A 19,546-nucleotide genomic window follows, 5' to 3' on the forward strand; every position below is an offset into this window, starting at 1 on the left:
GAAGGTCTCCGGCGGCGTCCCGGGCCTGCAGAGTCAGGCTCTCCGGGGCGGGGCCCCGCGAGCTGCGCTCCACCAGCCCTCCAGGTGATGCTGCGCGCCTACTGCGATCCCCGGGGACTTTTTGAACCTCCCAGTGCCCAGGCTGCGTTCAGCCCTGAGCGAATCAGAATCTCCTTTGGGAGGTTTGGAGGGGGAGGAGCCCAGGCTTAAGTTGTTTTGTTAAAGCCCCTCAAGTGATTCCAGTGTCCAAGGTGAGAGCCACCAATCAACCCGTGCTTAAGGGCTTGGTTCAAGGTAGCCCCCACTCCGTCTACTGAATCACGCACTTTTAAAGATCCCCAAGCAATTGTCAAGCACGTCAGGAGTTTGGAAAACTCTAAGGAAAGCGACCTCCAACATTAAAAATCTATGATGTGGGACGCCTGAGTGCCTCAGCGGTTGAGCCTCTACCTTTGGCTCAAGCCCTGATCCCAGGGTCCTAGGATGGAGCCCCTCCCAACCCCCTAATGCCCCGGCTCTCCACGGGGAGCCTGCTTCTCCTTCTGCCTATGTCTCCACCTGTTTCTGTCTCTCATGAATAAATAAATAAAACCTTTCAAAAAAAATAAAAGAATCTATGATGTTATGCAATGTCTAATTTTCTGTTTTACAGGTTCTTAGAAGGCTCCGTTTCTTCAACATTTTCTTGTACGACATATTTTTTTTTAAGATTTTATTTTTTATTTGAGAGAGCACACAAGAGAGTGGGGGGTCAGAGGGAGAACAAACTCCCCAACTGGGAAGGGAGCCTGATGCCGGACTTCATCCTGGGACTCAATTCCAGGACTCCCGGGGATCAAGACCTGAGCTGAAGGCAGACGCTCAACCAACTGAGCCACCCAGGGGCCCATCATACAATATGATTCTCATTATTGGTCTTTCTCTGGTGTATTTGAACTCTAAAATCTTAATTATAGGCTTTTTAGCCTCTCAGGAGGCCTTAGAGATTATAAAGGGCACCATACCCACTTCACAGTAGAAGGAGCAAAGCTCCTTCCAGAGAAGAGAAGACATTTGTTCAAGGACTAGGGACCAGAATGGTGACCCAGGCACTGGATCACTTCCCTTTCTAATACACCACATCGTATCATGAGCAGTGATCTTTGTTGTTTTCCTCAAACCTTGTGATGGTGTCAGAGATCCTGAGCTTACTTTGAGTGCGGTTGCTGGTAGGGATGTTGCTGAGTGGGGCAGCTGGTCTGGATTGGGGAGCGGTTTGGAGAGGGAGAGACATGGCTTAAATCTTTGTTTCTGAGGCACATGAAGAAGGGCTAATCTACAAGGAATTGAAAGGTGAGTGGTTTCTGGCTACCTGCCATCTATTTCCTGTCTTTCTCAGGGAAACAATCTGGTATTAATATCATCAGCCCCTTTCCTCTTCCAGCCAAGGGACAGGCACTTCCACTGGATTTGAATCCTGGTGGGAGTGAGGGAGGGGCTGAAAACAGAAGGACTAGTCCCCACCAGCGCAAGACCCCTCTGAGAAGATCAGTCCTGGCTGGCAGCCACTGCCGTAGGCTTCCTGTCCTTGGGAAGCCTTGGGACCTACCTCTTTCCAGGCTAGATTTCCAGGTTTGCCAAGTCTGTGTCTTCCTCCAATCCTTTGGATTAAGTCATCAAAGTAGGTTTCTGTTACCCTAACGTAGATTCTGATAATATTCAGACTTTCCCTCCATTTTCAGGGTTGAGGTTTTGGCTTTCACATCACAAACCCAAATAATACAAAATAATAAAAATATCCTCCAGGCTATACAGTCTGTATTGATATAAATAATGAATAGATAAATGAGGTAGAAGGGGCAACTCTTTTTTTTTTAAAGATTTTATTTATTTATTCATGAGAGACCAGATTGAGAGAGAGGCATAGACACAGGCAGAGGGAGAAGCAGGCTCCATGCAGGGAGTTAGACGTGGGATTTGATCCCAGGTCTCTAGATCACACCCTGGGCTGATGGAGGCGCTAAACTGCTGAGCCACCCAGGCTGCCCAGAAGGAGCAACTCTTACAGAAGAATTCCAACTAGTAAATGTGGAAGAAATGAGGGACATGGACATTCGCCATAAGAAGACCACAGCAACAATTGCTGCAGGCAATTCTCCCTTCGTCTGCATTTTTAAATTTTTTTAATTTTTTTTTTTTTTTTTTAAGATTTGAGAGGGGTGGGGCAGAGGGAGAGGGAGAAGCGGATTTCCCTATGAGCAGGATGCCTGATGTGCCACTTATTTCCAAGGCAGATAATTGAGCCACCCAGGTACCTCCTCTGCATTTTGTTCTATTCAATCCTTCTATGTATTAGATGATACCAGCTCCCATTGGGTAAGGCAATCTAGTAAGTCCACCGATTCAAATGCTAATCTCATCTGGAAACATCCTCAAAGACACTCAGAGATATTATTTAAGAATAGTACTCCATAGCCCGGCCAAGTTGACAAAGAACATTAACCATCATTGTTTCCATAGTTTTGCCTTTTCCAGAATATCATATAGTTGAAATCATACAGTATGTAGCCTTTTCCCATTGCTCTCTTTTATATAGTAATATGCATTTAAAGTTTCCCCGTTGTCTTTTCATAATTCTAAATAACATTCCTTTGCTTTTTAGCACTGAAAAATATTTCATTATCTGGATATACCATAATTTATTTAAATATTCATCTACTGAAGGACATCTTGTTTGCTTCCAAGCTTTTTCAATTATGAGTAAAACAATAGTAAATATTCATTTGCAGGTTTTATGTGAACATAAGTTTTTAACTCCTTTGGCTAAATGCCAAGGAGAATTGCTGATTTGTTTGGTAAGAGTATGTTTAGTTTTGTAAGAAATTCCCAAACTGTCTTCCAAAGTGGCTGGACCATTTTGCATTCCTATCAGTTATCAATAAGGTCCAATGAAAGTTACTACACATCTTCACCAGCATTTGGTGACGTGTTTTAGATATTCACTGTATAGTAGATGTGTAGTGGTATCTCCTTGTAGTTTTAATTTGCAAATTCCTATTGACATATGATTCTAAGCGTCTTTTCATATTTGCTTGGCATCTACTTTGGTGTGATATATGTACAGATCATTTGTTCATTATTAACCAGCTTGTCCATTTTCTTTTTTTTTTTTTAAGGTTTTATTTATTCATGAGAGACAGGGAGAGAGGCAGAGACACAGGCAGAGAGAGAAGCAGGCTCCCTGCGGGGAGCCCGACTTGATCCCAGGTCTCCAGGATCACACCCCGGGCTGAAGGTGGCGCTCAACCGCTGAGCCACTCAGGCGTCCCCAGGTTGTTCATTTTCTTATTTTTGAGTTTTAAAAGTTTTTAAAAGTACTTTATGAATAACAGTTCATTATCAGATATTGTCTTTTGCAAATAATTCCTCCCTCTCTATGGTTTGTCTTCTCTTGAATGAGAATCCAATACATTCTATTCTTTTGCAGAATAGAAATTTTTGTTTTAACGAAGTCCAGTTTACTGATTTGTTTCTTTCATGGATCATGTGTTTGGTATTGTAACTAAAAAGTAATCACCATATTTAGGGTCATCTAGGTTTTCTCCTATATTATATTCTAGGATTTTTATCATTTTGCAGCTTACATTTAGGTCTATAAATCGTTTTCAGTTAATTTTTATGAAAGGTGTATGTGTGTGTATATATGTTTATTATATAAATATAAATATCCAGTTGTTTCAGCACTATTTATTGGAAAGACTCTTTATTGTGTTGCCTTTGTTCCTTTATCGAAGATCAGTTGCCTATATTTGCATAAGTCTATTTCTGGAGTCTCTATTCTGTTCCACTGATTTGTCTAGTTTTTCACCAGTTCTATACTGTCTTGATTACTATAGCTTTATAGTAAGTCTTGAAGTTGGGTACATCAGCCTTCTGATTTGGGTGTTCTCCTTCAATACTATGTTGGCTATTCTGCTTCTTTGGCCTCTCCATATAAGCTTTAGAATCATTTTGTCGATAACCACAAAATAACTTGATGGGATTTTCCTTGGGATTACATTGAATCTATAGATCATTTGGGGAAGAACTGATATCCTGACAATATTAATCTTTTTATCATTAACATGGGATCAAGCTAGTTCTTTGATTTTTTGAAAAAGATTTTATTTACTTGTTCATGAGAGACAGAGAGAGAGAGAGAGAGGCTGAAAGACAGGTTCTGCAGAAAGAACTCGATCCCAGGTTCCCAGGATTACACCCTGGGCCAAAGGCAGCGCTAAACCGCTGAGCCACCCAGGCTGCCCAGTTCTTTGATTTCTTTAGTCAGATCTTATAGTTTTTCTCATAGAGATTTTGTACATATTTTGTTAGATTTCTACTATTTTGTTTTTGGAAGTGCTAATGTAAATGGTATTATATTTTACATTTCATATTCCAAGGACACCTGGGTGGCTCAGTGGTTGAGCGTCTGCCTTTGGCTCAGGTCGTGATCCCAGAGTTCTGGGATTAAGCCCCATATCGGACTTCCTGCATGGAGCCTGCTTTTCCCTCTGCCTGTGTCTCTGCCTGTCTCTCTGTGTCTCTCATGAATAAATAAATAAAATCTTTAAAAAAATAAATTTCAGAAAAATAAAAATAAAAAATAAATTTCATATTCTACTTGTTCATTGCTGGTATATAGGAAAATGATTGACTTTTTTTTTTAAGATTTTTATTTATTCATGAGAGACACACAGAGAGAGGCAGAGACATAGGCAGAGGGAGAAGCAGGCTCCCTATAGAGAGGCTGATGCAGGACTCAATCCTGGGACCGCAAGATCACACCCGAGCCAAAGGCAGATGCTCAACTACTGAGCCACCCAGGTGTCCTGATTTTTATATATTAACCTTGTATCCTGCAACCTGGCTATAATCACTTGTAGGCCCCCCCCACCTTTTTTTTTGGTTAAGTCTTCCTGATTTTCTAATAGATTATTATTATCTCAGCTGCAAAGATAGTTTTATTTTTTTATTTTTTTTTAAAAGATTTTATTTATTTATTCATGAGAGACATAGAGAGAAAGAGGGAAGCAGAGACATAGGTAGAGGGAGAAGCAGGCTCCATGCAGGGAGCCTGATATGGGACTCGATCCCGGGACTCCAGGATCACACCCCAGGCTAAAAGCAGATGCTTAACCACTGAGCCACACAGGTGTCCCTGCAAAGATAGTTTTATATCTTCCTTTTCAATATGTATATCTTTAATTTCATTTTCTGTCTTATTGCATCAGGTAGGATTTCCAGGTAAATGTTGAAAAGTAGTGATAAGGGGATATTCATGTTTGTTCCTGATCTTAGTGGGGAAAGTTTCCAGTTTTTTGTTTTGTTTTGTTTTTACCAATAAGCATGATATTAACTATAGGCTTTTTGTAGATGTTCTTTATTTAGTAAATGAAATTCTCTATTCTTAGTTTGCTTTGAGTTTTAATAATGAATTGGAGTTACTTTTGGTCAAGTGCTTTTTCTAAATCCATTAGTAGAATCACGTGATTTTTGTTTTTCCCTGTGATGTGATGGGTTCCATCAATTAATTTTAATTTTATTATTATTTTTAAGATTTTATTTATTTATTCATGAGACACACACACACACACACACACACACACACAGAAGCAGAGACACAGGCAGAGGGAGAAGCAGGCTCCATGCAGGGAGCCTGATGTGGGACTCGATCCCTAGACACCAGGCTCACTCCCTGGGCTGAAGGCAGGACTAAACTGCTGAGCCACCAAGGGATCTCCCCATCAATTAATTTTTAAATGTTGAACCTATCTTGCACAGCCAGGAGATCATGGTGTTTTTCAGATTTATTCTTCCCTTTACTTTTATTGTAATTTGTAATTTATTTACATTTAAAATAATTACTGATAAGGAATAATTTACTTCTACCATTTTGCTATTTCCTTTCTGTATGTCTTACATTTTTTTTTTGTCCCTTATTTCCTCCATTACTGTTATCTTTTGTGTTGTTTTATTTGTAGTGGCTTTAGATCTCCTTCTCATTTCCTCCAAAAGATATTATTTTTATGGTAACTATAAGCATCATATATAGCAACCTAAACAATCTAACAAATAACAATCTAATTTGAATTGATATCAACTTAACTTTATTTTTTTAAAGGGAGAGAAGCCTTTTAATTTAATTTTTTTTTTTAAAGAGAGAGAGTGCCTGAGTGGGGCCAAGGGGTGGAAGGGGGTAGGAGAGACTCTTAAGCAGACTCCATGCTCAGCATAGAGCCTGATGCAGGGCTCAATCTCATGACCCTGAGATCATGACCTGAGCTGAAATCAAGAGTTGGATGCTTAACCATCTGAACCACCCAGGTGCCCCTATCAACTTAACTACACAAATCTGCTCTTATATAACTCTGTCTCCCACTCTGCTATTGATATCACAAATTACATCATTATTCATTGTGTGCCAAACAGCATAGATTTATAATTATTTTTTATGTCTTTGTTTTTTAAATCCTGTAGAAAATTAAAGTGGAGATACAAACCAAAATGCAATAATATTGGTTTTTATATTTGTCCATATTTTACACTTGCTGGAGATATTTATTTCTTTATATGGGTTTCTGTTATCGACTGGGGTTCTTTCATTTCACCTTGACTGACTTCTGTTAGTAGTTCTCGTAGACCGAGTCTAGTGGTAACAAGCTCCCTGAACTTTTGTTAATCTGGAAATATCTTAATTTCTCCATTATTTTTGGAGGACATTTTTCTGGATATAGCATTTTCACCTGAGATTTTTTTCTTTTAATATTTTAAATGTATCATCTTTCTCCTGGCCTCCATGGATTCTGATGAAAGATCAACTGATAGTATTATTGAAGATCCCTTATATGTTTTGATTCTTTCACTGCTTTCAAGATTTCCTCTGTTACTTAGTCTGATTATGTTTCACTGTAGGTCTCTTTGAATTTACACTACTTGGAAGTCATTGAGTTTCTTGGATTTGTAAATTCAGGTCTTTTTTCAAATTTGAATATTTTCATCTCCTAATTCTTCAAATAAGCCTTCTGCTCTTGTATCTCTCTTCTCTTTCTCTGACTCCCGTATGTTGCTCCACTTGATGGTGTCCCATTGGTCTCTTAGGCTATCCCAGGTCTTCATCCTGTTTCTTCCTATTCCTCAGTCTTGATCATTTCAATTTACTGATCTTCAAGGTTGCTGATTCTTTCTTCTGCCTGATTAAATAATTCACTGAACACTTCTAGTGAATTTTTCATTTTACTTATACTTTTCAGCTCAATAATTTGGTTCCTTTTAAGAATTTCTGTCTTTTCATTGATATTTGTATTATGTTTGTATATTTTCCCAATTTCCTTTAGTTCTTTGTCCATGCTTTCCTTTAGCTTTTTCAGACTACTTAAGGCAGTTACTTTAAAGTCTTTTTCTAGTTACTCCAATGTCTAGAATTTCTCAGGGAGACTTTCTATTTATTTTGTTAAATGTTGTAAAATTTGTTATTTTGAATAGGTCATACTTTCCTGGTTTTGGGGGTTTTGTTTTTGTTTTGCATGCTTGTGATTTTTTTCTGTTGTTGAAAATTAGATATTTGAATATTATGTGTTAACACTGGAAATTAGATTCTTACCCTTCTCCAGGGTTTGCTGGGGACTCTTTGTTCTATTTGTTTTTTAAAGATTTTATTTATTTATTCATGAGAGATACATAGAGAGAGGCAGAGACACAGGCAGAGAGAAGCAGACTCCCTGTGGAGCCCAATGCAGGACTCGATCCCAGGACCCCGGGATCACGACCTGAGCCGAAGGCAGACGCTCAACCACTGAGCCACCCAGGTGCCCCTCTTTGTTCTATTTTAAGGTTGAAATAGTCTATTTGTTTAGTTACTTTTTCAAACTTGTTTTGCAAAGACTATTCCTTGTCATGTGTAGCCACTGAGATCTCGTTCTTTATCTCCTATTAACTTAATGTTTTGGCAGAGATTTCTTGGAATGCCAGGAGCTTAGAAAAAATAACTGAAAAGGAGGCACCTGGTGGCTCAGTCGGTTAAGCATCTGCCTTTGGCTCAGGTCATGATCCTAGGGTCCTGGGATGGAGTCCTGCATCAGGCTCCCTGCTCAGCAGGGAGTTTGCTTCTCCCTCTCCCTCTGCTGCTCCCCCTGCTTGCACCTTCTCTCTCTCTCAAATAAATAAATAAAATCTTAAAAAAATAAACCTGAAACAAGCAAGCAAAAAATACCTCTTCCCATCTTTGCAGATCAGTTCTGTGTTGTGGCCATTCTTCAACACTAGTCTTGCACTGAGCCTAGGGGTCACTTGTGAGTGAAAACTTAGGGTCTTCTTAACACTTTTCTGAACACGTGTCTTATTTCAGGCATGTATGTGGGCTTCTGATTGCCCCATACATATGAGTTCCTTTGAATGTCTTGATTTCCCAAAGAATCTTCCCAAGCTTTTCCTCCCAGGCCTTAAATGTCTTGACTGTGATACATCTTGACTATATTTTGCCCCAGGTGTTTGCAGGTTATTAGTTCTTCTTACAGTATTTTGAGTCAAAGCCCCACTGCCCTCGAGTCTGAGTTCTGAGTTAGGTCAACGAGAGATGAACACGTCCTGTGAGTCATTGAGGTATCCTCTAGACAGGTTACAACAGATGTAAGCAATATATTTGACCAAAGTCTGCTCTGTTCTCTTCAGAACGAGACACCAGAGGCCCACAGTGGTAACACAGGCTGGCATCGTTTCAAGACTGCCTCTGTGCTGGAGAGGGATGGGACAATGGCAGATTAAAAAAAAAAAAAAAATTCTGTGAATTTTTCCTACAGTTTTCAAGTCACCTTTTAATTCATTCAGCATTTGCTTTGTTACTGCAAACCTTTGATTCTTCTCCAGAGTTGTGACAAACTTGGATCTGAAATTTGTTTTTCGACATTTCTGTGTCGAGGTTCGATGTGCCTACTCCATCAATTTCTTAATATCACTGAAGATGCATTTTAAAGGTCTTATGTTATTCTGAACATTGCACTAGTAAAAAAATATTTGTGAATTGTAAAGTAGGTATATTAAGCCCACGTTATTTCATTATGAATTTTAAAAATACTGATAAAAAATGTAATGTAGTCCCATTTGTCTATTTCTGCTTTTGTTGCCTGTGCTTTTGGTGTCATATCCAAGAAATCATTGCCAAATGCAATGTCACGACGGTTTTCCTCTGTTTTCTTCTAAAGTATTATGTTTACATCTTTAATACATGGAGTTAATTTTTGTATATGGTATAAAGTAAAAAAAATATTTTGCACATGGTTCTTTTCCTGGCAACATTTTTTGAAGAGACTGTCCTTTCCCTATCATGTAGGCTTGGCACCCTCTTGAAGATCACCTGACTACATACATGAGGGTTTATACTCTCCATTCTGTTCCATCGATCTTTATGTCTGTGTTTATGCTAGTACAATGCTGTTTTGATTATTGTAGCTCTGTAATATATTGTCATGACTAGTACACAATTTTTAAAACCTTTTTGAGTTACTTCAATTCTGTTATATACAGCAGAGTTGTATTTTACTTTATAAGCCAATTTGGAGATATTTTCTTTAAAGATGAACCACATTCTTTGGTCAAGTCTGATGTTTGGTTCCAGTTTTCATTTCTTATATTTACTGTGTATTTCATATGTTTACTGTATTTCTTTGTTGTTCCGTTGTAGTTTTTATTTCCTTGGATATATTTTTTTAAGGATTTTATTTATTTATTTATTCATGAGGGACACAGAGAGAGAAAGAGTGGCAGAGACACAGGCAGAGGGAGAAGCAGGCTCCATGCAGGGAGCCTGATGTTGGACTTGATCGCAGGACTCTGTAATCACATCCTGAGCCGAAGGCAGACACTCAACTGCTGAGCCACCCAGATGTCCCTGGAATTATTAGTTTAAATATGAGTTCTGTTCCATGTTCCATTATTATTTTTTTTTCTTCAGGGACTCCCAATTATTCATACACTGGCTCTTCTTTGCATGGCCCCTATGTTGAACTCTTTCTCTGTGACTTTTGCTTATTTTAACGATTTTTACTCTGGCCTTTTATATTTTCTTTCATGCACTTTCAGTTGAACCTATTCCTTCTGAAGGACCTTGTAATCTCCAAGATGACCTTGTCTTTATTCCTCAGATTCTTTCCTGAGTTCATTCAACTCTTATTTTTTCCCTTCTTGCTTTGATTTTTGGTCTATTTCTGTTCTGAGTTTTTAAATTTCTCACTTGAGGTGTTTTCTCATATCTATAAGTTTTCCTTAAAGGTATTCATTCCTTTTGGAATGTGTGTCAGTTTTCTTCTGTCCAATGTTTCATCTTGGGGGGTAATTTTCATCAACTGAAATATTTTCTCATTTTAATTTTACGGTTTTATATGAATGTTAACTGCTGCCTTTTGTTCATTTTGAGCTCCTAAAATTTTTAAATATGTTCAAACTTACAAAAAGCTATCTTTAATTTTCTTCTATAAACTTCATACAGACCAGTTATGTTGTAGAATGTCTGTCAATTTAAGTTGGCCTGATGCTTCCCTATAAATAGATCCAGGTTGTTTTTGTTTTTACAAAAATTCCACAAAACGGGTAGCTTATCTCTCTTCTCCTGCCCCCCGCCTGGTTGCTCGTGTGCTCTAATAAATAAATAACATCTTTAGAAAAACAAAATCCAAAAATGCCACAAAAATGATGCATTGCTCTTAATACTTATGATCCATGATGTTGGTATGCCCTATTACTAGTAATGTTAATCATGCGAGGATAAGGTGATATCTCCTTGGTTCCTTCATTGTCAAGTTACTATCCTCCCCTTTACTAACTAGTATTTTATGGAAAGATACTTTGGGACTATATATTTTCTCTTATAGACTCATTTGCCAGTTTTAGCATCCACAGATGATGACTGCCTAGATCAATTATGACTGCGGTGACTGCCAAATAGTGACTTTCTAATTTTGTCATTCTTCCTATGTTTCATAGTTGGCTATCTATTCTAACAGAGAGCTTTTTCCCTTTTCCCTCATTGATTTACTCATATCAATACAAATTAGTAAACAGAATGTATAATACATACTCCTAAATCTTGAGAGATACCTCTGAAATATTTATGTAGAAAGATCATGGTATCTGTGGCTTACCCTCAAATGTTTCAGCAAAATACTAGCAATAATACACATACACAATCAGGAGTGTCAAGTCAAATGTAACATATGTTAATTATTCAATCTAGGTGAACAGTATATGGGAGGTCATTGTACTGTTTTGCAACTTTTTGGTGGATCTGAATTTTTTCAAAATATAAGGCCTGTATATAGCAGTTTTGAGATAAACTGCCAAAACCATCACAGATATTTAAAAAAAAATTAAAGTCAGCCTATAAATTTATCAGCATTTGAATATATTCAAATTTTATTACCATTGTCTATACACATTTAGCACTAGCATTTGTGCAACAGTCCTCTGAGGCAGAGAGCACACCACACAAATCTTACATACTAACTGTACCATGTTCGACAAGACTGTTTCATGATTAAGTAAACCAAGCCTGAGAAAGCAGCCAACTCACAATGAATGACTCCAGTTTTAGGACAAAAGTGAACTTATCACATAGGGAACATTACAAATAATATTAAAATGTTACAGAGACTTTAAAAGGTTTAGAATTTTTCCCTAAGACTATATATAGACAAGTTCACATAATAGAAACCTGTCCATTACAGCACTCTGAGGTTTTAGCAAAGCATACTTTATAGACATATTTGCCATACAGTGCAATTTTATTGTGTAAGACATGAATAATAGTGCACTTGAATTCAAGAGTCACATTCAAACATATCAAGAATACAATCCAAATACCTGGCTATTGAAGAAATACATACTCTTTTTTTATATATATATATAACTAAATTGTGCAAGTACATTTTTAGTGTAGATGGTAATAGATCTATAAGGATTCTAGGCAACAGAACTCGGTGTATTTGTGTAGAGTAATCCATGTCTCCAAAGATATGTGCACTTTAAAAGTAAAGCAAATGAAAAATGTCTTGGGCAGAAAGAGGCAGTGTTGTACAACTTGTTTTTATTACAAATTACCAATACATTTAATGTGTACACTCACAGATGGTTAAACAGAATGGTTCTAAAAGTCAGTAAGCTCTCATCAGGAATTATTTTTCAGGACAATGTAGTGTCTACAGTGAGCCCCACTATCTTTCGCTAAATTAAGTACAAACTACAGTCCCACAATGGAGTTCAAAAACAGGACTTTCTTATGGAGAATTTAGATAAGAAGTTCAAACTTTCTAAAACCTCATCCTACAGTTTCACAAGGTCTTGTCTGAGCTCTTGGTTAAAAGGAAGAAGATGAAAAAAATAAAAAAATAAAGGAAGAAGATGCTGTAAACATGAGATTATAAAGACTGAGTGATGGTAGAAATAGTTTACTCCAGAAAAAAAAAAAAAATCAGAAAACTGACACTGTAAGAAAATTAGCATTTCATATCATCTGAGAATAAATATTAATAGAGGAATCAGTCTTTAAATATTTTTTGTTAAGATGGTGAATTACATAAAAATACTATTTGGTAATAAACTTAGGGTATCAGCTCTAGAGGGAGAAAAGATCTAACATTAAGGAGTAATAAATAACAAATCTATGTTGTCTTGAGGTATAATAAACCTGAATCAAATGTACTGAATGACTTCATTCTCTGGTAAATTTCAAAGCTGCCAGAACAGGGGATCAACTATTCTAAAATTTGCCCTTTTTTTTGGTTCAGGAAATAACTTTCTAATAAAGAGTGCTCATGATACCCTCTTGTAGTTTTTACTCATTAAATCTGAATATGGGTGAATACCCAAAATTTTGCCTCAGGTTGGGGTCTAATAAAAAGTGAACCCGATGACCTGGTTAAGACTGATAATTAAAACAGCTAATACTGAAACCAGATTAACTATAGGAGTTACATCTCTGAGCAGACCTTTTTTTTTTTTTTTTTTTGTAAATACAGTAAAATGTTTCTTCTATTTTTCACTTCAAGAAACAAAGTACTGGTCAGATATTTTTTAAAATTTAATATAAGTACTGAGTGAATCAAAGACTAAAATATCACTAAATTTCATCCTTTAAAATGAAAAGCAATGACATATCAGCTCTGTAAATCAGGCCTTGGAGTTCAAAGAAATCTTTTAAATTACTCCTACAGGGTTTGAAATGACTGTTGTCTTCCAAAGTTTTCCCAAAAATCACTTTAAAATCTTGCTTCAAAGGCCTGTTTTTTCTTAGAAATAAGTTTTCTTCCCTTTTAGTAAAACCAGAATGAAAAATTCTGACCAAACAATTAATTACTGAAAAGTCTTACCACCCAAAGTTTCAAAATCTTAATATAATCAACCAACTATGTTCTTGTGGTTTCTAAAAAAAAAACCTGTTAATTTAAAATCTAAGGATCCTCGTATTGACGACAGAGGACTGTAGCAATCTTTTGTATTTTTAAAATATTCTTTGTGGGACCTACTTTTGCATTCCCAAAATGTAAACAGCCTTCACTATAAATGAATTCATAAGATGCTTAAAATATATAAATGTGATTATATCTCACTTGAGTATTATTGACTCCTATGGGGCAATTTGGTCACTAATTCTGCTGCCACTCTCTTCGTCAAAGCTTTTAAAGCCACATTTATCAAAGATAATTCCCCAAACTTAATGTTTAACAAGGGTCTTCTCACGAGTATATCCATTGTATGCAGTTTTCTCATCTAAGTGACAGGTAACTTCATATTATTACTAAAATCCCTCTTTAAATTATATTGATACTGTTGACACAGTTCTTGAGTTTGGGAAAACACTAATATTTGCATTATTAGATGTCCCCTTTGAAGATGCACTGATACCAAAGTTTGTTTTTATGACCTATAAACAAAACTGAGGTTTGCACAATCCCTAATTATAAATTAGTACTAAAATACAAACTTGTCCAAATAGCTTAAGATTGCTGTCTCAAAGAAAAAAAAGAAACACTATGCTATTACTGGAGTCTGGCTCATACATAAAACGTTCATCAGGAAGACATGTATAAATTGATGGCATACAATTTCTCCATGACTGAGCCTAATAAAAACTCCCACCTACAAAAGCCCTATAGCCAATCAATGTCATGAATAGGAGTCACTTCTAAAGAATCACTAAAAACAACAAAACAAAACTCTAAGTGGTTTTCCTTATGGGCCCGCTGAGAAGAAAAGGGCTCCTTCATATCTACTCTGGAGACAAAAATGGGAGCAAACAAAAAGATCAGCTGCATGAACAAATGCAGCAAGCAATTTTGAGAGGTGATAAAAAAAAAGCTATGGTATTTCATCTTTTAAAATATTAATATAAACATTTCACACAACACAGAGGTACTGAAAGCCAAGATCTCCTTTGCTTTTCTGTAGCCTTTTTTTGAGGGTAGCCTTTTTTTGAGGGCTTTAATGCCTAGAGATGCATAACTATTGCTAGGAAAATAAGTTGAGAATAAATCTGAGCTCAGAGAAGGCAGGCAAATACACCAAAGCAGAGTTCTGATATGCGTCGTTGTCCAAGCCTTTTGCTACCAGTCAGAGAAAATAGAAAAAAGATGAACCTTGGGCAACTAGACATAGAAAGTATTTGTATTTTCCAAGGCATCTGAATGTGGCCATAGATTATGCTAGACTAGATTTTTTTAAATTATATTTTTAGCTCAATACATATCTCTAAAGTAGGGTTCAGTTTTGGTGTGTTTTACACTGAAATGGTTATATACAGATGGGAGTGGATATGGTATTAGATGTTTACTCTTCAATTATCCTTTTAATGGAAAACTAGAATTGGTAGTATTTATTAAAATGAACAGTGCCACAAAACAGAAATGTATATAGAAAGCACTGAACCACAAACTTTAAGAGTAGCAGGCATAAACTAGCATAGCATAAATACAGTCTTAATATTGAAACATTTCAATCTGTTTCTGCAGTTTAAAACATAGCTGTGTCATTTCATAAACTTTCACCTCCACTTCAAAAAGATTTGTGTAACATATAATGAACAAATCAGCAGAGTCAAGATAAATTTTCAAAAGGCTCAAGCCAACATGAAAGGTTTAAGCTTAGTTATTATTATTAGCAAACTCTTAGAATACTTAAAACACAATAAAACAACACATGTACATACATAAAACAGTGCAGTAAGAACTTAAGACAAGGGCAGTGCATTTCTGGTTTAAGGAAACCGTATTTGTAGCTTAATTGTAACAAATAAACATCTATCCTAAATGATGGTTTAATGGGATATCCAGCATTTGATACACATTTAATATGTACGGTCACAAACCTGAAAAACTAATGCAACAGTAACGATATATCAGTAACAAATTCCTACTTTATTTCTATATTGCACATACTTTTACTGTCTACTGCTAAAATTTACTTTTTAATGCAAATATCAGAGGATTATACCTATAACCCTTGTAAAAATATTTACCTTGAATAAATATTCAGATTTTCCTTTCTTGACAACCAAAATGAGAATGAATTCAGCTTTGTTAATCTAAAGCTATTTTAAAGAGAAGGGCAAAAGTTTTGGAAATGGCATGTTAATCACAAAATTCTTGATTTATCAACCATTTTGGTTTTGAAAAATATTTCTATATTTGGAGTGTTTAAAAGTCTAATCTTTTTTAAAACTAACAAATATTCCCTAACGAGATTAATCATATCCTTGACTGGTCTGGAGCACTGTTTGGAAAGTAGACACAAAAAAATTTTATGATTAAATGGCATATAACACAAATGGCATTAAATAGGTCACCTGTTTCACATAAAATAAAATGACTAGCACCTCCTTTCTGCTCCCAAGGTAAAGAGGCCTAACAGGCCACATGAAACACGAGTAATTACAGTAAGTTTCATTCATAAAGTATTGAGAAATCCACTACATTAGAGGGTTCTCACATCTAAAAGCCTTAGGTTCAAGGCTACTGTGTAAAAGTGAACTGAAGGGCCAAAGGAGAGAGAGGTGGGATTCAGGTCCAGGAAGGTCCTTATTTATACAGATTGTGGGAAGATCTTTCAGGGACTCTCCTGCATCCCATCCTCAGTTTCCAGTTCTGCCAACTGCCTCCTAAGTACATTTACTTTTGCTTGCAATTCCTTGTTATACTCAATGATGTTAACCATTTCTTCATATGCTTCATCCAAATACTTGGAGGATCTATTCCAACGTAGGAAAATACCTATTGAATCCGGGAAAGGAAGATAGAAAGCAAAAAGATACATATAATAGATTAACATTATTTGATGCATTATGCATTATTATTATTTTTTAAATTCACATGTATGTTTTATTATACTCTGAAATAAGCAGGAATTTTGAGGTACTGAAAGTATAATTAAATATACTATATTTTTAAAATATTTTATTTATTTATTCATGAGAGAGACAGAGAGACAAAGGCAGAGACAGAGGCAGAGGGAGAAGCAGGCTCCATGCAGGGAGCCCAACGTGGGACTCGATCCCGGGACTCCAGGATCAGGCCCTGGGCTGAAGTTGGTGCTAAACCGCTGGGCCACCCAGGCTGCCCTTCATAGGTGAATTCTGCCAAACATTTAGAGAAGAGTTAACATCTATTCTTCTCAAACTAGTGCAAAAAATTAAAAAGGAAAGACTGCTTCCACACTCACTCCATGAGACCAGCATTACCCGGACACCAAAACCAAACAAAAATAGCAGAAAGAAAGAAAATTATAGGCCAATAACCCTCATGAACATAGATACAAAAATCCTGAACAAAATATTAGCAAACTGAAATCAACGATACATTAAAAGCATTATATACTATGATCAAGCAGGGTTTATTCTAGGGATGCCAGGATGGTTCAATACCCACAAATGAATCAACACAAAATGCCACATTAACAAAAAAAAGGATAAAATCATGTGATCATCTCAACAGATACATTTTGATAAAATTTGATAAATTTTTTTAAAATTTTTATTTATTTATGATAGTCACACAGAGAGAGAGAGAGGCAGAGACATAGGCAGAGGGAGAAGCAGGCTCCATGCACCAGGAGCCTGACGTGGGATTCGATCCCAGGTCTCCAGGATCGCGCCCCGGGCCAAAGGCAGGCACTAAACTGCTGCGCCACCCAGGGATCCCAAATTTGATAAAATTTGATAAAATTCTTCATTTATGATTAAAAAGTCACAACTGGGTATAGAGCCCATGTATGACAAAATAACTAACATCATACACAACAGTGAAAAGCTGAAAGCTTTTCCTCTCTATCACAAACAAGACAAGGGAAGCCTACTCTTACTAACACTTATTCAACACAATACTGGAGATCCTAGCCAAATTAGACAAGAAAAAGAAATAAAAGGCACACAAGTAGGAAAAGAAGTAAAACTGCCACTATTTGCAGATGACATGATACTACATATAAAAAATCCTGAAGATGCTCAACATCACTATCAGGGTGAAATGCTAATACCACAATGTGATATTAGCTCACACCTGTCAGAATGGTTATTATCAAAAAGACAAGAAATAACAACTGTTGGCAAAGATGCAGAGAAAAGGGAACTCTCATGCACTGTAGGTGGGAATGCAAAATTGTGTAGCCACAATGGAAGACAGTATGGAGGTTCCTCAGAGTATTAAAAATATACAACCATATGATCTAGCATTTCCACTTCTGGGTATTTATCCAAAGAAAATGAATACACAAATTCAAAAAGTTATATGCACTCTTATGTTAACTGTAGCATTATTTATGATAGCCAAGGTATAGGGAAGCCACTTAGGTGTCCATCAACAGATAAATGGATAAAGAAGATGTGGTATATACACAAATATATGGACTTTCCAGACATAAAAAAAGAACAGCTTCCTATTTGTAACAACACAGATGGGCCCAGAGGGTATTATGCCAAGTGAAATTAAGTCAGATGGAGACTGATAAGTACCATATAATTTCACTTATATGTGCAATCTAAAAAATAAAAACAAAATCAACAAAAAGAAAACAGAAATAGGGATGCCTGGGTGGCTCAGCAGTTGAGCGTCTGCCTTTGGCTCAGGGTGTGATCCCGCAGTCCGGGGATTGGGTCCCCCATCAGGCTCCCTGCATGGAACCTGTTTTTCCCTCTGCCTCTGTCTCTGCCTCTTTCTCTGTGTCTCTCATGAATAAATAAATAAAATCTTAAAACAAAAACAAAAACAAATAGATTCATAGATACAGAGAACAATCTGATGGTTGCCAGAGGGGAGGGAGATGGGATGATAGACAAAATAAGGGAAGGGGATTAAAAAGCACAAACTTCCAGTTATAAATAAGACATGGGGATGCAATATATAGCTTAGAGAACATAGTTAATAACAGTGTAACAGCTTTGTATGGTGACAGGCTACAGCTAGACTTATTTATCATGGTGATCACTTTGTAATGTATGAAAATATTGAATCACTATGTTGTACACCTGAAACTAATACATGTCAACTACACTTCAATTAAAGAAAATAATAAGAGCCTAAACTTCAGTGCACTCTCTCCCTGTCTCTTAACTTAAGAGGTGGTCTTCCTTTTTTATTTTTATTTTTTTTAAGATTTTATTTATTTATTCATGACAGACACAGAGAGAGACAGAGAGGCAGAGACATAGGCAGAGGGAGAAGCAGGCTCCATGTAGGGAGGCCGATGTGGGAGTCGATCCTGGGACTCCAGGATCATGCCCTGGGCCAAAGGCAGGCACTTAGTCACTGAGTCACCCAGGCGTCCCAAGAGGTGGTCTTCCAATTCTATAGGCAAGTCCTTCTTTCCCCAATAATAATTATCCTTTTATTATAGATTAAAAGGAAACATTTTCTTGTCTGCATAAATCTACATTAACTATATCATCCAACATAATGGCTTAGAGATATTCAAATAAGGAGGTACAAAAACTTTCCAGACAGCAATACGTCAGTAGCAGTAAGTTCAGAAAGGTTTTATGATTCTTTAAAACACTTTCTATGAACCAAACTAGAGAGTCCTACATGTCCACTGCCACTCTATCAGAAAGGGAAAATAGAGACACAGCTTAAAGACAACTTTGAGTTTTCTACGATATGAGCCTGTATTTAAAATCCTGTTCTTCGATGCAAGAATTACTTAATACTAATGGCTAACTATGATATAAATATAAATAGAGGAGAGTCATTTTAAGGGTCCAAGAGTAGTCAGTCTCCTTATATAGTCCATATACCTACTAAGAGAAGATTTTACCTCACACAAAATTTCTTCCAGTTCTATGTGGGGAACTAAACACATATGGAAACTCTGTTCTTAATGAAATGGTAGGAATTCATTCACATAACAACAAAGATTTCCTCCAAACACTTCATCTCTAAACTCTCAATGAGGTTTGGTAAAAACTGGTTAAATCATCATTCAGGCCATCCAACTCCAAATCTGGCTTTTCTCCCAAGTAGCTGCTAGTCACTCACTTCAGTTATTAAATGTGACAGTC

The 19,546-nt window shown here is 36.7% G+C and overlaps 1 protein-coding gene across 2 annotated transcripts in view; it reads right to left on the minus strand.

Annotated features, from left to right (window-relative positions):
- Positions 1-11,393: 11,393 nt before the first annotated feature.
- The window catches only part of MTMR9 (myotubularin related protein 9), a 53,027-nt gene continuing 44,874 nt past the window's right edge, over positions 11,394-19,546 (minus strand). The window contains exon 10 of one of the 2 annotated variants that reach the window (XM_072796059.1): positions 11,394-16,268. In XM_072796059.1, the coding sequence (XP_072652160.1) occupies positions 16,105-16,268 (164 nt within the window). In that variant the 3' untranslated portion in view covers positions 11,394-16,104. The remainder of the gene's footprint in view (positions 16,269-19,546) is intronic. The other variant, XM_072796060.1, reaches the window with a different exon arrangement.

The sequence above is a fragment of the Canis lupus genome, chromosome 24 (genome assembly GCF_048164855.1).
Source record: "Canis lupus baileyi chromosome 24, mCanLup2.hap1, whole genome shotgun sequence".
Lineage (NCBI taxonomy): Eukaryota > Metazoa > Chordata > Mammalia > Carnivora > Canidae > Canis > Canis lupus.